The 23,584-nt window shown below is 39.9% G+C and overlaps 1 protein-coding gene across 1 annotated transcript; it reads right to left on the bottom strand.

Moving 5' to 3' along the window:
- Positions 1–4,266: 4,266 nt before the first annotated feature.
- Positions 4,267–6,579, bottom strand: LOC116112562 (pentatricopeptide repeat-containing protein At1g71460, chloroplastic-like). Its single transcript, XM_031398689.1, has one exon. It carries the CDS (start codon positions 6,492–6,494, stop codon positions 4,434–4,436), a length of 2,061 nt encoding a protein of 686 aa, XP_031254549.1. The 5' UTR covers positions 6,495–6,579; the 3' UTR covers positions 4,267–4,433.
- Positions 6,580–23,584: the final 17,005 nt, after the last annotated feature.

The following is a 23,584-nucleotide window of genomic DNA, read 5'->3' as shown; positions in this document are numbered from 1 at the left end:
TTTAACATAAATCATTTTTAACTGATACATTATTTATGAAATTATTTGGAACAATCTTAAAGACTTAAACTGATGTTTGAAACTGACAAGGTAATTTGTCTTAATTCCCAATAGGTTATGCCTTGGAAGGGTTAAGATTCAACAAAATATAAATGAGCTTTTGTGATGAGGAAAATTAAAATTCCAAAGAGATAAACTAAATAAAAAGCATTTAATAGAGAAAATGGCATTTGCATTGCAATTACAAAATTACAGCTTTTATACAGTAGTTGCTCACAATCAGATAAAATCCAACAGTTTAAAAACGTTAAAAGTAGTCCTTAAGGACAAGATAATATGACAAAGGAATATCGTAGGATAAGCAACCTTCTTCAATAAAAAAAGTACCAAAACAAATAAATCATTTCGAGAGACCATCTGAAATCTTTTGCTACAAGTCTAGCCTTATATTTTTCCACTTCTCCATTTTCATTAAATTTAGTCTTATAAACCCATTTCACTCCAACCTTCTTTCCTTCCTCAGGTGACTCTGTCAATTCCCACGTGACATTTTTTTAATTGCTTCCATTTCCACACTCATGGCTCTCCTCCATTTCTCACTCTTCACGACATCTTTAAAGTGAATAGGATCAATAGCTGCAAACATGGCCAAATAAGCTTCATTATCTTTTTCAGAAAAGTCATCCTGTTTCATAGTCTCTCATCCAGACTGGTGGTCTCCTATTCCTTCCTTCATCTGAACTAGGAGAGCTTTCTTTGATCAAATAATTAGAGGAAAAACTCTCATCTTCTTCTTTTATATCAGCATCAAAATCAAATTCCCTCCCCTCTTCATGCTCATCAAACATAACCGCTTCCTCCTCACGATCACCCCATTCCAATCGCACACTATGGCTTCTTCTTATCCCAATCCTAATTCTTTTCTTCTTTGAATACAACATCCTTGCTTATTATGATCCTTTGTGAAGTTGGATCATAAAGTCTATAAGCCTTTGACTCCTCATTAACTCCCAGCAAAACACAACTCAAGCTCTTATCATCTGCCTTAGTTCTTTTACTGTTAGACACATGAACATGAGAGATACATCCAAAAACTCTAAAATACTTAACCGAAGGCTTGACTCCACTTCAAGCTTCTTTTGGAGTCTTATTTTTTATTGCCAATGTTGGACTTTAATTCAAGACATGCACCATCTAGTTGACTGCTTTAAGACAGAAGGTTTTTGGAGTTTTCTTTTTTGAAATCATACTACGAACCATATTCATAATGGTTTTATTCTTTTGCTCCGCAACTTTGCTTTGTTACAACATGTATGCAATTGTCGATTGTCTTTGTATATCATTTACATCACAAAAACTGGTGACCTCTTGTGATATAAACTCTCCTCATCGATTAGTATGTAAGTCTCTAATAAACTAGTTTGTTTCCTTCTCAACATGAATCTTACAACTTTTGAAAATAGCAAAGGCTTTTGATTTCTCTATCAAGAAGTAAATCCATGTTTTTCTACTAAAGTCCTCAGTGAAAGTAATCAAATACCTTTTTTTCCTGTTAGAGATGGGTTTGATCAGTCCACAAATTAGCATGCACTAATTGAAGAATTTATTAAGCTCTCCAGGTTATTTTCTTTGAAAATGAGTCCCTTTGTTGCTTCCTTACCAAGCAATCCTTGCATAACCTCGAGGGAGATTTAAATTGTGGTATTTCTGTTGAAGAGTCTTTAAGCCCTTAAAAATCAAGTGTCCATATCTATAGTACCAAAGTTGCACCATATCTTATGTAATTGTGTTGAAACAAGTAGATGCTATAGTTTGAGATATAGCATGCAATATGAACATTCGATTCAAAGACATCTCTGTCTCCATGATTAAGCCTCTCTCAGGATGAAATACCTTACACTTTCCACATTGAAACATAATGGCAAGCCCATTTTCTTGCAATTGCCCAATACTCAACAAATTGTTCTTTAATTTTGACACATAAAATATTCTTGTGATGATCTGTGCTATTCACCTGCAATCGTACGTTACCCTTTCTTATTACGACCATGCTTGAGTTATTGCTCAGCTTCACAGAACCTTTGAAACTTCCATCAAAGTTTGAGAAGTATTTCTTCTTCTTACATATATGATTGCTACAACTTAAGTCAAGGAACCAAATATCTTCTCTATTGGCCTTATTCATATCCACATATGCCATCAACAACGTCTCTTCTTGAGTTTGTGCATAGTTGGCCTCCTTTTCCTTGCTTGGACGTTCCCATTGAAAATACCATAGCTTGTGACAATTATAGCACTCTACCGTGGCCTTTTCAAAGCTTTGTCTACCTCTTCCTCTTCTGCTTCCTCTAAAACTTCCACAGCCTCTATCCCTTCCTATAGATTGATCTTCATGAGTAATCTTCAAAGCGTTCTTCTTCAACATGAGAAGAGCACATGTTGTTCATGCATAGACAAGTTGCTTTGCAAACTCATCAATGGTTAAGGTGCCTATATCCTTAGACTCCTCCACGAAACACATAATCAAACTTGGGAGTCATGGATCTCAAAATCTTTTCAACGATAACATCATCTCCCTTATCCTCACCATTTTCTTTCATCTTGTTAGCTATGGTAAGGGTCTAAGCAAAATACTCATTCATAGATTCTCCTGCCTTCAAGTGGAGAATTTCAAACTCCTTCTAGAGAACTTGCAAGTGTGCATGCTTGATTCGTGTTGTACCTTGGTATTTCTGATTCAAAGAATCACATATGTTCTTCGTTGTATCCTTGTTGAGGATCGTCTCTAGGATCAAATGATTTAATGCTTGAAATATATATATAGTTCCTTGCTTTCAAATCTTTCAACTTCTAATCTTCAATGTTCTTCTTCTGGGCATCCATGAGAACAACACCTTTTATTGTTGCAGCAATCCCATTCTCCACCAAGCCCCAATACTCCTTTGAACGCAAGAAGTTTTCCATAAGCATCGCCCAATGATCAAATTGCCCATCAAATTTCGAAACTGGGCTGCACAAATGAACTCTTTGTTGTCATACTTCAGTTACTACACACGTAGAAAACTATTGCTTCTATTTTTAACCAGGCCTCGTGATGGAGCTCTGATACCAAATGTTAGGAAATAGAAAAAACTTATGAAAAAGATACATAAATTGGGAGAAATCTCTTATTCAATTGAAGAACAAACTTGGCTATTATATAGCCTTACAGAACAAATTGAAACAAGAAACAAACAGCTTACGTTTAACAAATCCTAATAACGTGATAAAACTAAATCAAACAAACATGCAACCCTTAACAGTAGGGGCTTATTGACTGAATGGCAACAATAGGAGCTTGAAAATATTAGTTTTAGGTTTTAGACTTTTATAATTTTAGGATAGCAAACGTAATTTTTTATTTATTAATTTATTAGGGATTTAAAATTGTAAGTTTAATCATGTTCATTCTCATATGTAAAACACAGTTATTGGATTGAAATATCAAAAATTAAGATTCTTTTTGTATCGAACAAAAAATAAGAACAATTTTTAAACTTAAATACTAACGAAGAAGTAAAGTTTAAACATGTGACATGTGACATGTTTGCATTTATATTTGTCACCCAACAACCAAAATACTAACGAAGAAGTAAAGTTTGAACATGTGACATGGCATGGCATGGCATGCCATGTCAGTCAGCGCACAAGAACTCTTAACCCAGTATGCAACATGGCCCAGGGGCCATAGACCAACCCATTTTATGGTAATGGGCCTTTTATGCATAGGACTTGGATCATGAAATATCAAAATTGGCCCAGCCTATTTTTATACAGAACTACAAAATTACAATTATGGAGACAGAATAGCGAGTTTTTGCCCTCATGTAATTTATATCCCCATTGCTAACTCACCTATTTTATATTTTAAAAACAATCCCTTTTAAACCCCATTTGATATAGAAAATAACCCTTTAAACTTAATTAGTTTTTTGTTAATTTTTTCTTCTTTAAATTCATCTCATAGTGTGATTACTTTCTCAAGAGTTTTAATACATCATTAAACAAATAATTATTTGAAATAAAACAAAATGTTTCAAAGATTATTTAAAATTTAGGTTAGAGTTTATATAAGAAATAGTTTCTAATAAGTTAACAAATTCCATCAAAGCTTAAACTTGTCCAAAAAAAAAAAATTCATTTCACGAAATAATTCACATGTCGACAATATAAAAAAATTTCAATTCAAAGGACTGAATCATCTTTTATAATTCTATTAAAATAAATATTCTCTGGACAATATTGTTACAACAAATCTATACATTTTGACATAAGTTGGGTGATCAATATAAGACAAGAGGTTACTCATCCAAAAAAAAAAAAAAAACACAAGAGGTTTCAGGAGCTACTTGATCTGTTTACACACGAGATAAGGAGTCTCCATTGCCTCTTAGTTATGACAACAAAGAACTCATTTCTCTGAATTTCCGAGCATCCTCAACACGACCAAAACGGTTAAGAAGTTCAACCATTATCGAGTAATGTTCTTCCGATGCCTTAATATTATACTTGCGAAACATTATATGAAAGATCTGGCAAGCTTCAGCGGCAAGTCCAGCTTGGTTGCAGATTGATAAAAGGACTTTGAAAGTGATATGGTTTGGCGTGAAACCACCATATCGCATTTTGTTAAAAAGACTAAGCGCCTCTCGGGACAGGTCATTATATCCACAAGCCTGTATAATGGCAGTCCATGTCATGACACCCTTGACGGGGACTGAATCAAACACCGACTTTGCACTGTTGATAAATCCACACATGCCATACATGTTGATATTTTCTGCGGCAACAAAAGGAATGGACTCAAAATCTTTCTTCAAAACTTGTCCATGAATCTCCTTCCCAAGCTTTAGCGCTTTAAGTTGACCACAGACACTCAACATCCTTGACATTGCAACGGAATCTGGCCTGTGTTTTGATGACTGCATGGACCTAAAGACAGTAAGCGCCTCATACGGATGCCCGTTTTCTATGCATGAATCAATTATTGCAGTCCATGAGATCACATTCCTCCCTTCCATGCTATCAAACAATTTGAGAGAATACTCCAAAACACCGCACTTTGAATACATTATCATCAACGACGTAGTTATTGACACGTTCGGCAGAAACCAACTCTTAACAGTATAAGCATGAATTTCCTTTCCCTGCTTCAAAGCTCTCAACTGGGCACAAACTGGAAGAACAGTTGCAACTGTTACGACATCGGGCCTGAACCCTTCCTGCTGCATCCAAACTATCGATCTCAAGGCCTGCTCAAGCCTTCCATTTGAGATATAGCCTGACATCAAAGCAGTCCATACTACAGCATTCCTATCAACCGCTGCATAAAATGCCCGTCTTCCGGAATTCATATCTCCGCATTTACAATACATATCAACCAATCCAGACTGAATAAACGGATGCTCTAAAAACTTATTTCTTTTCAGCACATAACCATGAACTTCTCGGCCTAATTTTCTCGCACAAACTTCCCCAATCACAGGAAGTAAAATAGTCAACACAACTGAATTCGGATATATCCCTTCACTTATCATCTCCCTAACATAATCTAAAGCTTCCCTCTGCAACCTATTATGTGCAAAACCTGAAATCATTGCTCCCCACATCACAATATCTCTATCATCAATCTCTTCAAATACACGTTTCGCAATCTTAATTTTGCCACATTTAAAGTACATATCAACCAAACTAGTCCTCAGAATCGAATAATCAACAAAACCATTCTTGATCAACAACGCATGAGTCTTTAAACCTTGAGTAAACGCCGACGCCCCCGCAAAGCTCTTGATCACACAAGAGAAAGTATACACATTCAAATCCACCCCCAATTCACGCATTTTCATATAATTAACAAGCACATCACGATAACGCTTTTTCCCCGCGATCACAGTGCCTCTAAGCAACGCATTCCACGGATACACACTTCTGCTAGAACTTTCCTCGAACACCTTATCCGCATCCTCAAAAGACCCACAAGAAGTGTACATATGAACAAGTTTAGTCCGCAAAAACTCGTTATTCTCAAGCCCATTGATTCTGATGTATACATGAACTTGTTTGCCATAATCCAAAGCTTTTCTTCGAACGCAAGCGGCTAAAAGAGCAGAGAAAGTTGTGGGGTTAACGGGGATGCCCTCTTGGTCCACGTAGTCCAAGATGGCAAGAGCTTCTTTAAGCTTGTTTTGCTTAGCAAATCCTTGAATATCCTTGTAAATGGCATATGGGTTTTTAGAATGGAGTGGTAAAGAGGAGGGAAACGCGTCTTCCTTGGCGAATGGTTTTGGTTTCTTAGAGGGTCTTTTTGCGCGGTGTTTGCTGCGGGGGTGTAAGTGAAAGGATTGAGAGTTTGTTGAGGCGTTGAGTCTGAAGAATTTGAGCTTCGTGTTGAGAGGATTTGGAGAGGAAATGTGTATAAAAAGAGATAGAGGTAGAGCTAGTGTACTGCTTTCCATCTTCAAACTAAGAAAGAAACTGAAAGGCTAGTAGAACATTATCGCGCGGTTTTGTAAGTGTTTATTATCAAAGGGTTAAATACATTGTCCAAGGCTCATAAAAAATATCATAAGACCTCATAAAAATATCAAAATCCTAATATACAAGGTTTCTGATCGCTAAACGGCTAAAGTGCTTAGACTTAACCATGTATCAGGAGCGAATAAAATTGACCCCTTTGATCACGTTATCGCACATTTTATAAGTGTTTAGTATGACTCACCAAACATTTTGTAATAGAACTGCTTGGAATGAATCACTAGGATGAAATTTAGTGACGTGGAGCCCAATATACTAGCTCATGAACCAAACGAATAGTGCTCTCTCAATTATTAGATTTGCACTTGAGCTTATCTCCATTGCATAAGGAGGAGAATACAGGTTGAGAAGACAGTTATAATGTTTATTCTAGACCTATTACACAAGGTATGACAGAGGGTCTAGCTTCACACCATCTTTTTTATAACGGATATTATTATTTAGAGGTGTTGATGCTTGATTTTGACACCAACTATTCTCACGTGAGACATGCTAGGCGAACTTAGAAATCACACGCGGTATAAGAATATGTAGTTAAATAAAGAATGAAAGACAATTTTTAAAGTGGTTCGGATGCTCAAAAGCGAATCTTATATCCACTGATATTATATTAATGAGAGTAAGATTAGGTCGCAGTCAGCAAGCTGATTTACAGTTTAAAGACTACAAGAGAGAGAGAGAGAGAGAGAGAGAGAGAGAGAGAGAGAGAGTAAGCTATTCCTGAGTGAAATTAACTAATCCCGCAAATGAGAGGGAACTCCTTTATTTATAGTGGGATAAACCAAAGTAATGATTACTAAATCTACAAGTGGGTAGGTACCGTGCAAATCCTTCTCTACGTCCCATTGCTCACCTGTCCGAGTGATTTCCTCGACTTTCGTAAGGATTGGACATGTGGACGGTTTCTAACCATCCGCTAACCTGACACTCACCCACTATACTGATAGTGGCATGCCACTTACGTCATTACGCGACGTGGCCGCGTCTGAACGGTCGCAAAACCTTGCTAGGTTCTGACCACCCCATGCTGACAAGACTCCGCGTCAGCCCTACTTTTTCAGGCATAACAGAAGTCCCCTAGTTTTTAAGGTTTGAGAATCGAACCTTGAAAACTTCATAATTATGCCTTGATTTGATAGGTCCAGAATGACGCCTGGTCGATCCGACCTGGCTACAAGGAGGTTGCAACACATTCTCCTACGAGCGACCTGATATGGTCTCCTTCCACAAGGTCGACAACCTGGATCAGACCCTATTCAGTGCTGTATCGATGAGCCTATTATCTTAACCGAGGTCCGCGACCTGGTTACACTTAGCATATTTCTACTGAAGGCGAGGCATCACATCGCTCTGCAACTGACATGCGACAAAGAGTGTTATGTTCCAATGACCTCTTCAGATATTATCCGCTACGCTTGGCAGCTAATCCATTAATAAAGTACCCTTTATTTTGACAAACGTGTCATGTGAGCAATAAGTGCCAGCCATGAGCATTAAATGTAAGCCATGTTGAAACGACATTCTTTATTAGGGCATTAAATGAGGATGAGAGTGCATTTAATGTGGAGGAGGGAAACGAGCCGTCGCTTGATTATTTCAACGGAGAGAAGCGACAATTGAATTTCTCGAAGCGTGGCGGTTACTTTTTCTCGTCGATTGACGACAAGTGGTCGCGATCAACGGTGAGAGATGATTTCTGCCCAAACGTCTCTTGGCTTCGAGAAAACCAATCGCCACTTCGTCTACTATAAAATCCCAAGCTTGCCTTAAGCAATGTCACAACACTCACTCTTTCAGAAAAAACAAGAAGCTTTTGCGAGACCAGATTTTCCATCCCTCGAGTTGGTGCGCATTTGACTTTTATAGCAAGAAGTTCAATCCCCACACCCAAGAGGTAAGAAAGATCCTTCTATTACTTTCCTTTTTCTATTTTGTAGATAACCATGCGATAACAGTGGGTGTTTGTGGGCGGTCGAACAGAGAATGGGCTTTTTTCTAGGACATGAATCTTTTGGGGTGGTCCCCAAGGATTCTTAGGTTTTTTCTAGGGTTTAAGGAAGACACGTTGTGTTTTTCTGTTCTTCCATGTCATCGTATGAAACTTTGTACGAAGACTGAGTAATCCCTGCATGTCGCTCTTTTTCAGACCACATAAGAGATGGACCTTTCAGCGACAAGGACAGACGAGAGGACGAGCTCACCGATGCAGGACGCCCCAGTGGGTCCCTCGCAAGAAATTCTATTGGTGGCCACGAGAGAGGAAATCTAGAAAGTAGTAGACCAATATGCACTTAGCGTAGACATCTACCAGTACAGGATGCATACAACTCAAAATCCATCAAAGGGAATGGTTGCGATCTCCGAGAATACCTTCAAATATAGAGCACTGATTCCCTTCCATCCCTTTATAAGGTCGATCCTTGATCACTTCAGGGTTGCACCTTTACAACTGACGCCTAACGCATATATGGTAGCCGTGACTATGTATATCGCGTGTAGCAAGAATGGTCTCGGCGAGTTGACTGCGCTAGAGCTCGCCTGCTCGTATTATCTGAAAAGAGCAAGGACAAGGACTCTTATTACCTCTCGAAGCGATCTACGATCAAGGGAGGCATATTCAATTACCCCAGCAATGTCGGGGCATGTGAGACAAAGTTTTTCTTTTTAATTATGATGGCATTTGCCAATTTAGGGAGTTGAGTAGGTCTTCTCATCTTTTGCTTGGTGAATTTTTTCTTTCCTTTAAATCTTCATTCACGAACTTTTTCGTTTCTTCGTAGTAAACAAGACGACCAGGTTGACGGCTCTCACTGACTTCAATAGGATAACAGCTTTTGGTCTTTTGCTTGATCAGAGTCGCGACATAAAACTACTCGTGATGACATCTAACTTGAGGAAGTACAACTTCTTTAATTCCGAAGCGACCTTGGAATCCTTACCGAGTAAGTGTCCGTAGCCTTAGCCAATCTTATTTTTTGCATGCAGCGAATTGTTTTGCTAACGATATTCGCATGCAGCGATCATGCCACCCAAAGTGCCTAGGTCACTAAGAGCTAGGGGGTTTGCCTTTCCTTGGGTCGGCGCCATGGGACCAATTGTGGCGGGCCCCAGCGGTACCTCTATCTGAGGAACGCCGACAGGAGCGCCAACTCCCATCGAATAGCCAGTGGTCGCTCCTCAGCCTGCTGCTGCTAATCCTAAGTAGAAGACTGTGGCCCAAAAATCCAAGAAAAGTAAGTAGCTACAGGTCGAGGAATCAGAGTCCGAACCGAAGGGCTTGGGCATTTAGCTTGGGAGGTCACAGCCTTACCAAGCCTTTCTCTCGGGAGGGCCCCCCAGGCACACGACCGGCATTACACTTGCCCCTAAGGGCTTGCGTAGGGGGGAAGGGGAGACCGCGGCTTTTAGGAGGAGAGCGAGAAAAGAGACGGTGGGCGAGATGCCACCTGCTGCGGGAGCTAGCACACTTGTGTTGGACTTTATGGGGCAATACCCGTAGAACTTGTAGTCGGTGATATTCACCCTCTTAGAGTGTTAGCTCACAGAGACCTTGAACAGTTCGTGGCCTCCAACCTTGTGGACCTGATGACCATTGCGTTCCAGTTGCAAAGCCAGGTAAGAGGGTTCGTCCTCATCGAGGACTTTCTCATACTTGTTCTAGTAATGAAATGGAACTTACCCCCTTGTTCCCTTTACTATGCAGTCTCTGCTTGCTATGCACTTGACCTAGCAGAAGACTCAATTATGAGCCGTTGAGGGGCTCGTCGAGTTAAGAGAAGAGAACGCGCAGCTAAAATGGGACTTAGAGGCTACGTAGACGGAATTGAATCTGTCCACCATTCAGGTGAACCAGTACTTGTCAGAGAGGAACGCTATGCTCCGTACGATGGACTTCCAAAAGGCCGAGCTGGAGAAGAGAGGAGAGAAGATCAAAGAGCTCTAAAGGACAGTGGCCAGGCTTACCAAGGAGGCTGGCGAGAAAGAGCTGAAGCTACAAGCAAACTCCGAGTGGGCCTTGCGAGCAGAAGAAGATAGGACGAGGTTGTGGGAGACAACAGAGAAGCAGAGATGGGCACTTGAGGCGGAACTGGAATTGTCCCTAGGGCACGTCGCTTCGTTAACCGAAGAGATGAGGCGACAAGAGTTGGAAATTGAGAGGAGAGTTGCTAACTAGTCGATCCAGTCCATTTATGCCCTACGACCAAAGAATCCGAACATAGACCTCACTGATATCTTGGATGACTACCAGAGGATCTTTGTTTCCATGGCATAGGCCGATGACGAGGAGGAAGGTCAAGGGCCTTATCTGAAAGATGAGCATCCAGAGGAGTATGTTCCGGAGGAACCGACAACTGACCAGGTGGTCAGCGACCAACTTGGAGATACCGAGGTAGCTCTTTCAGGGCCTGGGAACGTAGGCCAGTGTCAAACCGGTCGTCATAGCCACAAAATTAAACCTAAATACCATAGTTAGCGGTAAGCAAGGTCGAATCCACAGAGAGCAAGACTAATGACCTAATGTATATTTGAGTTAACGAAAGAGAAATTGACAAAATGATTGATTAAAACTAAAGAAACTAATTAATTGCAGGAAATTAAAAGCATCAAATAAATTGCTAACTAAAACACAATATTAAAAGCATTGTCACTACGGATTCGGTTTGACTCAAGACCAACTCTCACAATTCCTCTCCTCGCTCTTCAATTTCCTAAACCTACTAGGCTAGGCAAATCAATAAAAATATCTCCCGACAATCTAGGTATAATCTATCATGTCTCTCTGTCGTCTTATCGATTGGTTAAAGACTATCATTGAGTAACCGAAAAATGCTAAACCCGTAAACACCACTAGTTGGTACAACATTAACAAGTACAACCTATCAACTTGTATCATCCAATCAACTAATTACACAATAAATGCATTCCTAGTAGAAATGATATTAAACGCTAATACAACTTGATTGCAATCAGTATCGAAGCAATTTAAAGTCATAATCAACATTCAATAATCTCAAATCGACATTCAATTATGCGAAAAGTTATATGTCAACAAACGTTCTCAATGGACATTATCAATTCAGCACGTCGAGCATCAGAATAATATTAAAGCATCGCAAACAAACTGAAACGAAAACAAATATAATCTGAATACAAGAAACTTAACCAAATATCCAACATTCAGGCTCATCCAACTAGTCAAGAACTGATGAGGAAAGCAATAGAGTCAATCTCAATCTCGCCTACACCATAACAGACAAATAGTAGCTCAGCCGCTCATGGTGGTGTCAACGAAGGCTGGAACGATGGGAACAGAGATGTATGGCAAAGAGGACGTAATCAACAACAAGATGATGCGAAGAAGGAGCAAAAACAACCAACGGACAGCCCAGAATATGAACAGTCGCACTCACCAGAAAACGTTAATTTTTTGTCAGGTCTTCTGGCAAATGGTGGCAGAAATGGGATCCGAAGGTTCCGATGGAAAGCTCAGGTGATGGGGAGTTCGGATCAGGTCCTGGGGAGATGAAAGGTCATCAAAAAGTAAGCAAAATAACGTCGGGAAGTCGAAGAGTCGTCGGATCAAGGTGATGGATCTCGTTGGAAAAGGGGTAGATCGGCGGCGGAAATGTGAGGGGAAGTTGATGGGGTTATGGGCAGCACAAAAGAAGCTCAATCGGTACTGGAAAACGGTGCAAACTCTAGTGGAAGATGAAAAGTCACGGTCTGGAAACGGTGGGTCTTTGCCAGCGTGCGTGAATGATGATGGAGGATGGTTGGTCGGCGTGAAAAGGTGAAACGTCGCCGGCTTGGAAGATGAAGCGTCGCCGGCCTGAAAGATGAAACGTTGCCAGCCGGCGACCAAATTCCAGCTATGGGTGAAGTCCCTCGCAGCTGGCTCCCATTTTGCGACCTTTCACCTGCAATTTATACAAAATATGGTAAATTTTAATTTGGTCCCTACATGATTGAAAAGTGACAAAATCAACCTCTTGAAACATGACATTTTACTTCCTCAACAACATCAATGAGACAAAATCACCCCTAATCCATAAGCCACAACCTAATATTAACTCACACCATTTCCAATTTCATCCCAAATATGCTAAATTAGTAAGAAAGACTCAAAATATGATTTTTATACATAAATTCATAATTTCTCTTAATTGTCTCAATATAACCTCAATTCAATTACATATGGGATCTTTTTATCAACAAAATAGAGTCACTTTCATCACTCTAGCACACTCCCCAACTTACTTTTTGCTCATCCTCGAGTAAAGTCAAATGAACTCTTTCAACAGTCTCACCAAACCATACACAACCATATTCATCAACACCCAAGGCATTCATCAAAAGGTAAAGTGAAGAATCTGAACACAACAAGCAAATAACACAATCCTAAATAAAGAACTAAAGTTTCTATCAAGATTTTCCTATCTTCATTCAAGCTTCTCAAACACACATTTCATATTCATATCACAGTGTTAAAATGTCATGCAAAACTCCCCAACTTATGTACATGCAACATCTTGCTCATTTTCCACACAAGATTTTGACATATAATTTCTTTTTCATTCATCACTTTTTTTTTTCCTTGTCTTAACTTCTTAAGCTTTCTAGAAGGTCCGTATAATGGGCTTTAGGTCAATGACTCCCAAACCAGAAGGCTATAAGGCACTAAATGTAAAACACTCCTCGGACTTACTCACCTGAACCAACTAACAAGCCAAGACTTATATATATGTATTTTTTTTATAAAGCTTATGATCTATATAATGACTTATTAAGCTTTCTAAAGGACCCATGTAACGAGCTTTGGGCTAACCACTCCCAAGCCAGATAGCTTTAAGGGATTAGGTGTAGAACACCCCTCAGGCTTACTTACTCGAGTCTACTAGGCTACAAATCAAAATCAAATCATCAAGCAATAGTTAAGCACTTCCAAAGACAAAGATTAACATTTTCAATACATGCAAGATAATAAATGAAACTTTGCTCCATGAGCATGTAAAGTATGTGGGAGACTTGCATAAACACTAAAACATATGACATTTACACAAAACGGTGTCTAAGCACAATTATGGACAAACCTAGCACAAAACATAACCAATAGTTCAATGTTTAAAACCATGTTGTAACAAACCATTTTCAAAAACCTCACAAAACCTTTCAACTAGCACCTCAATTGCTTCTAAAATGGTGATTATGCATGAATTCATGAAAAATTTTAAAAATAACTCACTTTGACCACTTTTGGACTTACAAGAGTAAGATTCAACATATTTTCAACAACAACAACAACAACAACAACAAAAAAAAAAAAAAAAAAAAAAAAAAAAAAAAAAAAAAAAAAAAAGAACATCATCATGCCACAAAATTTAAGCACAATCCATTCAACACACAATCTCACCAAAAGCATCATCAACAACACTTCACAAAAATATTTTTCAACAAATACTTCCCAAAATAAGATCAACAACACTTTCCAAAAATATTTTTCAACAACACTTCCCAAAAATAAGATCAACAACATACTCCACAAAAATAAAAATCAATCAACACTCCCCAACTTAAAATGCATTGTCCTCAATGACACACACTACAAACATCCTCCCCAACTTAGCATCAAATGATCTCAAATGGCAAATGATCAATAACATTAAAATTATCCAGCATATTTGAGAAATAAGAAATCTAACAATAACAGCATATAAGGTGGAGAGATACAACCTGCGGAACAATAGTGGGGTTGTCACCAACGAAGTTTGTGGAGCATGCGTAAGCGTAGCCTTGGACTAGTTAATGAGTTTCCAAACATGGCAATTCCTGCAAAGACAAAAACAACAAAAACATAAAAGCAATAAAAACATATTTAAAAAGGTGGGTTGCCTCCCACCAGCACTAAGTTTTAAGTCTTCAGCTAGACTTAGTACAAACATCAAGTTCAAGGTGGTTGAAACGTTAGCGGTGCCTTATATGACCCTCGCCATTCAGCAACAAGTGGGGTATCACGAGGTCCCAAGAAGGCATATTTAAATTTAATACACCATTTCCTTGTGCACAAGTCTTTTAAGGACTTAGCATAGGCAGGTATGTGCTTAATGACATCTAGAAGTGGAATACCAATCAACCCTTGTCAAACAGCTCGACCATTTCCTCCATCCTAATGGGTTTCTCAAAGTTTGATGCATTATTTGACTCTAGGTATTCAGGAAAAGGTTCTATTGGTATGTAAAATGCAAGGGATGGTTCTTTCTCCCTAACTTCCTCAATTTCATGTCTCAATCCATCTGACTCTATGGTTGGTTCTCTTTCACTCCTCCCTACTTGGTTTCCCTCTAAGCTTTCTTTCTCTCCAAACTCAGCATATAATTCCCTCTCAAGCCTAGCTTGTTCATGGCACCCCATTTGGTGAGATGTACCATTGGGCTTATCTACAACTTGACTCAACAAATGACCTTCCCCTCTCTTATAAATTGCTTCAGCTATTTGACCAATTTGGGTCTCTAGCTTGCTAATAGATTGGGAATAGGAATGTAATATCTGATAATGCTGCTTTAAGTCTTTGAACCTAGCATTCATGTCATCTTTTTGTTCCTGCATGGTTTGGGGCATTTGAGCTATCATTGATTCCAATGAACTAGGCACTGGAGTAGGCTGTTGGACAGGGTGTGGGATCCTAGGTTGGGCGGGTGGTTGGACCGAGTACATGTCCCAATAATTGTACTGTCGATTGGAAGAACTATATGGCATATTATGGGAGACATTCTAAGATTGTTCCTACTTCCATGCAAAATTAGGATGGTTATGCCACTCACTATCAAATGTGTTTGAATATGGATCATTCCATCTCTGGAAACCTTGTTGACAGGCTTTTCGCAAGTGTAAGAAATCGTGCAAGTAATAAAGCTCAAGTAAACGAGTGTCGAATCCCAAGAGAACTACTTACCAAGTAGCAAACTAGTATATCTTATTGCTATTTGATGAAATTGAATTTTAAGAATGAATTTAATGAAAAGGAATATAAACTAAAAACTAAATAAAAGCATAATTTTATGAATACTTTGGTAGAGAAATCAATATGACTAAACCTAGGGCACAGATTTCACACCAATTTAATCCTATGCACTGACAATTATTGCTAACCTAATTAAGCTTATTCTAAAGGCCAAACTCCCTGATATTCCACTAACTTTCTTTCGAACAATTAACGAATTAACTCTTAAGCAACAACCCAAAATATCTCTAAGTTGAATTTAGAAGCTAAGAGCTCATTAATTTCTATGGAATTTACCAGAGCCTCACAGATCGCGGTAACCTATCTCTAGCGTTTGCTCAATCTATGGTTTTATTACCCTAGACAAATCAGGTTTCATCTCTCGATCTCAACCCAACCCATAAAATCGTTCAACTCTTGGGCCCTTAAGAATTGAAAGCATTATGCACAATAATAAAACTTAGAATTAAATGCTCAATAATAATTAACAACAAATTAAATCAACACATATTCATAAATTAGGCTACATCTTTAGCCCTAGAAAAGAGATTTAGTTCATAATTACAGTAATGGAAACAACCATTGTATTGAATAACACGAGTTCAAGAAAGGAAAATAGAAACACTTCTCTAATTTGTGAATGAGAATCACAAGAATTTCGATCTCCAAAGTAGTAGTCGTCATCTTCTTTCTCTCCAATCACATGAATGCATCTTGCACTTGCTCCTCAAAAGTGTAGGGAGCTGGTTCCTCAAATGTGTACTCAATAGCTAAAAGGTCTGAAGGCATAGAAAAGACATCCTAACTTGTCCTACCAAGAGGTGGTTGCCTAGAAGCTTGCCCTTGTATAGATATGAACGTGTCAAATTGATAGGCTAAAGACTCCAACTTGGAGTCTATATCGTCCAAAAGAGAAAACTCATGAATGCCACCCTTCCTAGACGGTTGCCCTATGATAGGAATCCTAGAAGCTAGATGGTTGTGCATGGGATACAGATTATCATCCATCCTACGTGCTTTCTATTTTCAAATCCAAGGGTACTAAAATTGGTTGATACGACTATCTACAAAGCATTCATCAACAAGTGTATCAAAGGTTCCACCAACAACCACAACATCAAAATTAAACAAAAAAGAGAATGAAAAAGAACTAAAAGCAAATTCAAAAACCACACATAAAGAAAAATAAAGCTAAATATGAAAACACCCTAAAAAAAAAATAATCCACACAATCAACAATTAAAATAAACAGTCAAACAAAAAGAAATTATTACTAAATCAAAAACTAAATCCTATGAATAAAAACAAAATATGCAAAACTAATACAAACATGCAAACTAAATGAACACGAAACATGCAAACATCACACAAACGATTAACAAGAACTAAAAAGAACTAAAGCTAAAAAGATTAGAAAATATCACAATCGGGTCACGCTTAAACTTTGATGCACATGACACACTGTAGCGTTTCCCCAATTGCGATCTTCCTGCAAAATAAAAACAAACACGAATGAAACTATCCTAATGAAAGCTAAAGAACGTAGAAAAATTAGACTTAAAGTATTTACAAACCCAAATACACACAAAGTCAAAAACACGTTGCTCCCCGACAACGGCACCAAAATTTTGTCAAACCGGTCGTCATAGCCACAAAATTAAACCTAAATACCGTAGTTAGCGGTAAGCAGGGTCGAATCCACAGAGAGCAAGACTAATGACCTAATGTATATTTGAGTTAACGAAAGAGAAATTGGCAAAATGATTGATTAAAACTAAGGAAACTAATTAATTGCAAGAAATTAAAAGCATCAAATAAATTGCTAACTAAAACACAATATTAAAAGCATTGTCGCTACGGATTCGGTTTGACTCAAGACCAACTCTCACAATTCCTCTCCTCGCTCTTCAATTTCCTAAACCTACAAGGCTAGGCAAATCAATAAAAATATCTCCCGGCAATCTAGGTATAATCTATCATGTCTCTCCGTCGTCTTATCGATTGGTTAAAGACTATCATTGACTAACCGAAAAATGCTAAACCCGTAAACACCACTAGTTGGTATAACGTTAACAAGTACAACCTATCAACTTGTATCATCCAATCAACTAATTACACAACAAATGCATTCCGAGTAGAAATGATATTAAATGCTAATACAACTTGATTGCAGTCAGTATCAAAGCAATTTAAAGTCATAATCAACATTCAATAATCTCAAACCGACATTCAATTATGCGAAAAGTTATATGTCAACAAACGTTCTCAATGGACATTATCAATTCAGCACGTCGAGCATCAGAATAATATTAAAGCATCGCAAACAAACTGAAACGAAAACAAATATAATTTGAATACAAGAAACTTAACCAAATATCCAACATTCAGGCTCATCCAACTAGTCAAGAACTGATGAGGAGAGCAATAGAGTCAATCTCGATCTTGCCTACACTATAACAGACAACTAGTAGCTCAGCCGCTCATGGTGGTGTCAACGAAGGCTGGAACGGTGGGAACAGAGCTGTATGGCGAAGAGGACATAATCAACAACAAGATGATGCGAAGAAGGAGCAAAAACAACCAACGGACAGCCCAGAATACGAACAGTCATACTCGCCAGAAAACGTTAATTTTCCAGCAGGTCTTCTAGCAAATGGTGGTAGAAATGAGATCCGAAGGTACCGATGAAAAGCTCAGGTGATGGGGAGTTTGGATCAGGTCCTAGGGAGATGAAAGGTCATCAAAAACTGAGCAAAATAACGTCAGGAAGTCAAAGTCATCGGATCAAGATGATGGATTTCGCTGGAAAATGGGTAGATTGGCGGCGGAAATGTGAGGGGAAGTTGATGGGGTTATGGGCAGCAAAAAAGAAGCTCAATCGGCACTCGAAAATGGTGCAAACTCTGGTGGAAGATGAAGAGTCACGGCGTGGAAACCGTGGGTCTTTGCCGGCATGCGTGAATGACGATAGAGGATGGTTGGTCGGCGTGAGAAGGTGAAGCGTCGTCGGCCTGGAAGATGAAATGTCACTGGCCGATGACCGAATTCTGGAGATGGGTGAAGTCCCTTGCAGCTGGATCCCGTTTTGCGACCTTTCGCCTGCAATTTATGTAAAATATGGTAAATTTTATTTGGTCCCTGCACGATTGGAAAGTGACAAAATCAACCTCTTGAAACATGACATTTTACCCCCTGAACAACATAAATGAGACAAAATCACCCCTAATCCATAAACCAAAACCTAATATTAACTCACACCATTTCTGATTTCATCCCAAATATGCTAAATCAGTAAGAAAAACTCAAAATATGATTTGTATACATAAATTCATAATTTCTCTTAATTGTCTCAATATAACTTCAATTCAATTACATATGGGATCTTTTATCAACAAAATAGAGTCACTTTTATGACTCCAATAGCCAGTGATTGTTTCTACTTTTCTTTTCTACAACCGTACCTATGCTTGCACATCTGTATCTATTTTTAACTTTAATAAATAAAGAGATTATTTCCTTAATCATTTGTGAGTACTTATAATTTTTTGTGCCTCATAAACATTACACATGTGGACACAATGTCGCTTTCTAACTATTTGTTATAGTACTTGTACAAATATTACATATGCGAACAGAAAGACACACATGCGAGAAACAATATTACATAAGAGTTATCTTATTTATAGAACTTAAAAGAGTAAATCTTTACAAGAAAATTAGAAAACGAGTTCGAAATTACTGATAATAAGGGTGAAGATGCTGAACATTCCAAGCTCGCGGTACTTCGGAACCATTGAGCCTTTTAAGGTGATAAGTCCCTGGCCGTATCACCTTAGCGATGCGGTATGGGCTTTCCCAACTTGGCACCAATACTCCCGCACTTGGTTCTCTTGTACCGAGAAGAACTTTTTTCAAAACTAGGTCGTCGACTTAGATGTCTCTTCTCCTGACTTTAAAGTTAAAGAATCTTTTCGCGTGCTGCTGGTAGGCTATTATCCTCAACTGAGCCTTGCCGCGATGTTCTTCAACTAAATCCAGACTTGCATGCATAAGCGCTTCATTGTGTGTTTCATTGATTAGGTCTCTCCGAAGTGAACCAGTCCCTACTTCCACTGGGATCATTGCCTCGCAGCCATATGCTAGCGAGAAAGGTGTTTCTAAAGTAGAGGTTCTCGGAGCTGTCCTGTATGCCCATAGGACTTCTGGGAGGTCGTTGACCCAATTACCCTTGGTAGCGCCAAGCTTAGCTTTCAAAGTATGCTTGATGGTCTTGTTGATAGCTTCAACCGGGCCATTTGTTTACGGTCTTATGACTAAGGCAAACTTTTTATGGATCCCCAGCTCATCGCAAAACGGCTTGAATTCCTCATTATCGAACTACTTCCCATTATTAGAGATGAGGGTATGAGGAATTCCGTAGTGGCACACTATGTTTTTGAAGATGAAGTCCTTGAACTTTTTGGTAGTAATCACGGCCAAGGGTTTGGCCTCGGCCCACTTGGTGAAGTAATCCACAGCGACCACCGCATACTTGACCCCTCCATTTCCAGCTGGCATGGGTCCAATAAGATCGATTTCCCACATGGAGAATGGCCAGGGGCTAGTCATGGTTATCAGCTGGCGGGAAGAAGCTCGCGGTATGTTCGTGAACTACTGACATTTTTCACCCTTTTTTTTATAAAGTTGAAGGTATCCTTTTGAAGTAGGGGCCAGTAATACCCTTGACGAACTACTTTGTTAGCAACAGATCGTGCGACAGTGTGGTTGCCATAGATCTCTTTATGTATCTCCCCCATGATATAGTCTGTTTCCTCATCAGTTACAAATCGGAGGAGAGGGGCGCTAAACCCTCGCTTGTACAATTGATTTCCTATAAGTTTGTAATGAACAGCTCTAGTCCGTATGGTTCTTGCCTCGATCTTGTCGTTGGGCAAGGTCCCATCTCGGAGATACTGAATAATTGGGGTCATCCAGGAAATTGATTTTGTTACATTCACGGCATGTTCAGGCAAGCTGATGCTGGGGATCTCTATGAACCGAATAGGAATACTCTCTAGTGCATCTGAGTCCAGTGACGAAGCTATTTTTGCCAAGGCATCCGTGATAGAATTACTGTCTCTAGGAACCTGTATGATCGTGAAGTGCTTGAAAGACTCGAGCGCGGCCTTAGCTTTCTTCAGATAACTGACCAAGTTTTCTTCCTTGGCTTGGTATTCCCCCAAGATCTGGTTAACAACTAGCATGTAGTTGCTGTGAATACTGATCGCGGTCGACCCCATTTCTTTGGCCAACCATAGACCAGTGAGCAATGCTTCGTACTTGGCTTCGTTGTTGGTTGCTTTGAACCTGAACCAAAGAATACCGTGGATACGAGTCCCTTCGAGACTAAATAGGATGAGGCTTGCCCCGGCCCTTTTCTATTCGAGGATCCATCGACATAGAGGCTCCCAAGTCGATAGATTCTGAATGGTCTCCTGGGTGACTTCGCTAGCCTGTCGCTCGAATTCCTTAACCGGTTGGTGTGAGAACTCCGAAATGAAATTGACAATAGCCTGCCCTTTAATGGTTGCCCTTGGTCTGTACTGCAGATTAAACTGACTTAGTTCTATCGCCTACTTGAGCAACTTACCTGAAGCCTTTGGTTTCTGGAAGACTTGCTTGAGCGGATAGTTGGTCAATATATGGATTGTGTGGGCATAGAAATAAGGTCGCAACTTCCTGGAGGCGATCAGCAGGGCATAAGCTAATCGTTCCATTTATGGGTACCACATTTCGGCTTCTCATAGATATTTGCTCGCATAATATACCAGCCATTGGACCTTGTCTTCTTCCCGAATTAGAGTTACACTGACCGCATGCTGAGAGATGAACAGATACAGAAGAAGAATCTCCTGAGGAAGAGGCTTGGACAGAAGAGGTGGCTTTCCAAGGTGCTCTTTAATGCTCTAGAAAGCCTGTTCGTATTCGGGAGTCCATTCAAACTTCTTGTTGGCCCTGAGTATATTAAAAAATGGCAAGCAAGGATCTGTTGCCTTTGATATGAAGTGATTGAGAGCCGCTATTCGCCCATTGAGACTCTGAACCTGTTTTTGGTTGGTCGGTTTCTCATGTCAATGAGAGCTTTGATCTTTTCAGGGTTGATTTCTATTCCCCTCTAGTTAACCATATACCCTAGGAATTTTTCTGAGGATACTTCAAACGAACACTTGAGAGGGTTGAGCTTCATTCTGTACCTCCGGAGTATACTGAACATCTCAGCGAGATGCGCTATGTGATCTGAAGCGACATACGATTTGACCAGCATGTCATCAACGTAGACTTCTATTGATTTTTTGATCTGCTCACATTTGATTAACCAGTCGCTGGTAAGTCGCCCCAGCGTTCTTTAGGCCGAAGGGCATAACCTTATAGCAATACAACCCTCGGTCTATAACAAATGAGGTATGCTCTTTGTTCAGTGCGTACATCGGAATTTGATTATATCCCGAGTAGGAGTCCATAAAACTCAGCAGTTCATGCCCGGAGGTGGCATCAACAAGCTGGTCGATTCTTCGCAAAGGAAAGTTGTACTTTGAATAGGCTTTTTTGAGGTCGATAAAGTCAACGTAGGTCCGCCATTTGTCGTTAGGCTTCTTTACCAAGACTGGGTTGGTAATCCAACTCAGGTAAAGTGCCTCCCAGATGGATCTGTTTAAGAGGAGATTATCTACCTCAACTTTCAAGGCAGCATGTCGCTCGAGATCCATTGCTTTTCTTTTCTAGTAGACTGACCTGACCTCACCATCAATATTCAGGGGATGACATATAGTATTCGGGCTGATCCTAACAATGTCAGCATGAGTCCATGCGAATACGTCGGTATTTTCCCAAAGGAAGCTGGTCAAGTTGTTGGCAAGCTGGGGGTTAAGATTTCTTTCGATTCTCAACACTCGGCTCAGCTCGCTTTGATAGACCAATACCTCAGATAAGTCCTTGACCGACCCACTGCAAGGGTATTCCTGGATGTGAGGATCCATGTTATCCTCAATTAGGCCAGGCTGTGACTCGATCATGTTAATCGCCATTGCCTGCTCAGGGATGCCGATTGGAGTTCTTTTTCCCTTGCATGCCATCTGCACTGCCCTTACATAGCAGTCGCGAGATGCTCGTTGAAATCCACTTACTTCCCCTATCCCTGTCGGGGTGGGGAACTTCATCTTTAGATGGTAGATTGAAGTGACTGCTTTAAAGCTTCGCAGTAGAGGTCGTCCCAAGATGCCGTTGAAAGCAGATGGACAGTCCACTACTAAAAACTCAGTCATTTTGGTCATCTCGTTGGTTTCTCCCAACGTGACGGTGAAACCATACAGAGAGACAGAGGCAGGCTTCAAATCTGTCTCGTCCAGTTTCATCTTGTCGAAGGCTCACTGGAACAAGATGTTCACGACACTTCCATTGTCCACCAACATTCTGTGGACCTCGCACCGACCTATTTCAGGCGTGATGACGAGAGTGTCATCGTGGGGATGATGCAATCGCATTGTGTCTTTCTCAGAGAAGGTGATTTCCTCCTCCTTGCGAACCTTGGCGGGTCGCGACGTTGTGCTCATCACACTTATGGGGTCATGACGGGTTACGCGAGCATACCTTTCTTGGACACCTCGAGAGTTCCCTACGAGGTGCAGTCCCCCAAAGATGATCCCTACACAGTTGAGACCTTTGCGACCACGACGCTTCTTTCTCGGTTCTTCTTGATTTTTCTCGGTTCTTCTTGATTTTTCTCCCGAACGGGAGTAAAGTCATCGACATACTCTTTGAAGTGCCCCTACTTAATGAGGTCCTCAATTGCTTGCTTGAGGGCCCGCCACTCATTGATGTGGTGCCCATTATCCCGATGATAACGGTAATACTTTTTACTGTTTTTGGCTGACGTGGGATTCTTCATGGGCTCAGGCTCTCAAGTAAACCGGCCTCCTTTGATTTATCCAAAATAGCCGATACTGAGGCATTCAAAGAAGTGTATCGATTCTTGTT

The sequence above is a fragment of the Pistacia vera genome, unplaced genomic scaffold (assembly GCF_008641045.1).
Source record: "Pistacia vera cultivar Batoury unplaced genomic scaffold, PisVer_v2 Contig663, whole genome shotgun sequence".
Lineage (NCBI taxonomy): Eukaryota > Viridiplantae > Streptophyta > Magnoliopsida > Sapindales > Anacardiaceae > Pistacia > Pistacia vera.
Note: the sequence above shows the minus strand (reverse complement) of the source record. Positions and strands in the feature narration are given on the sequence as shown.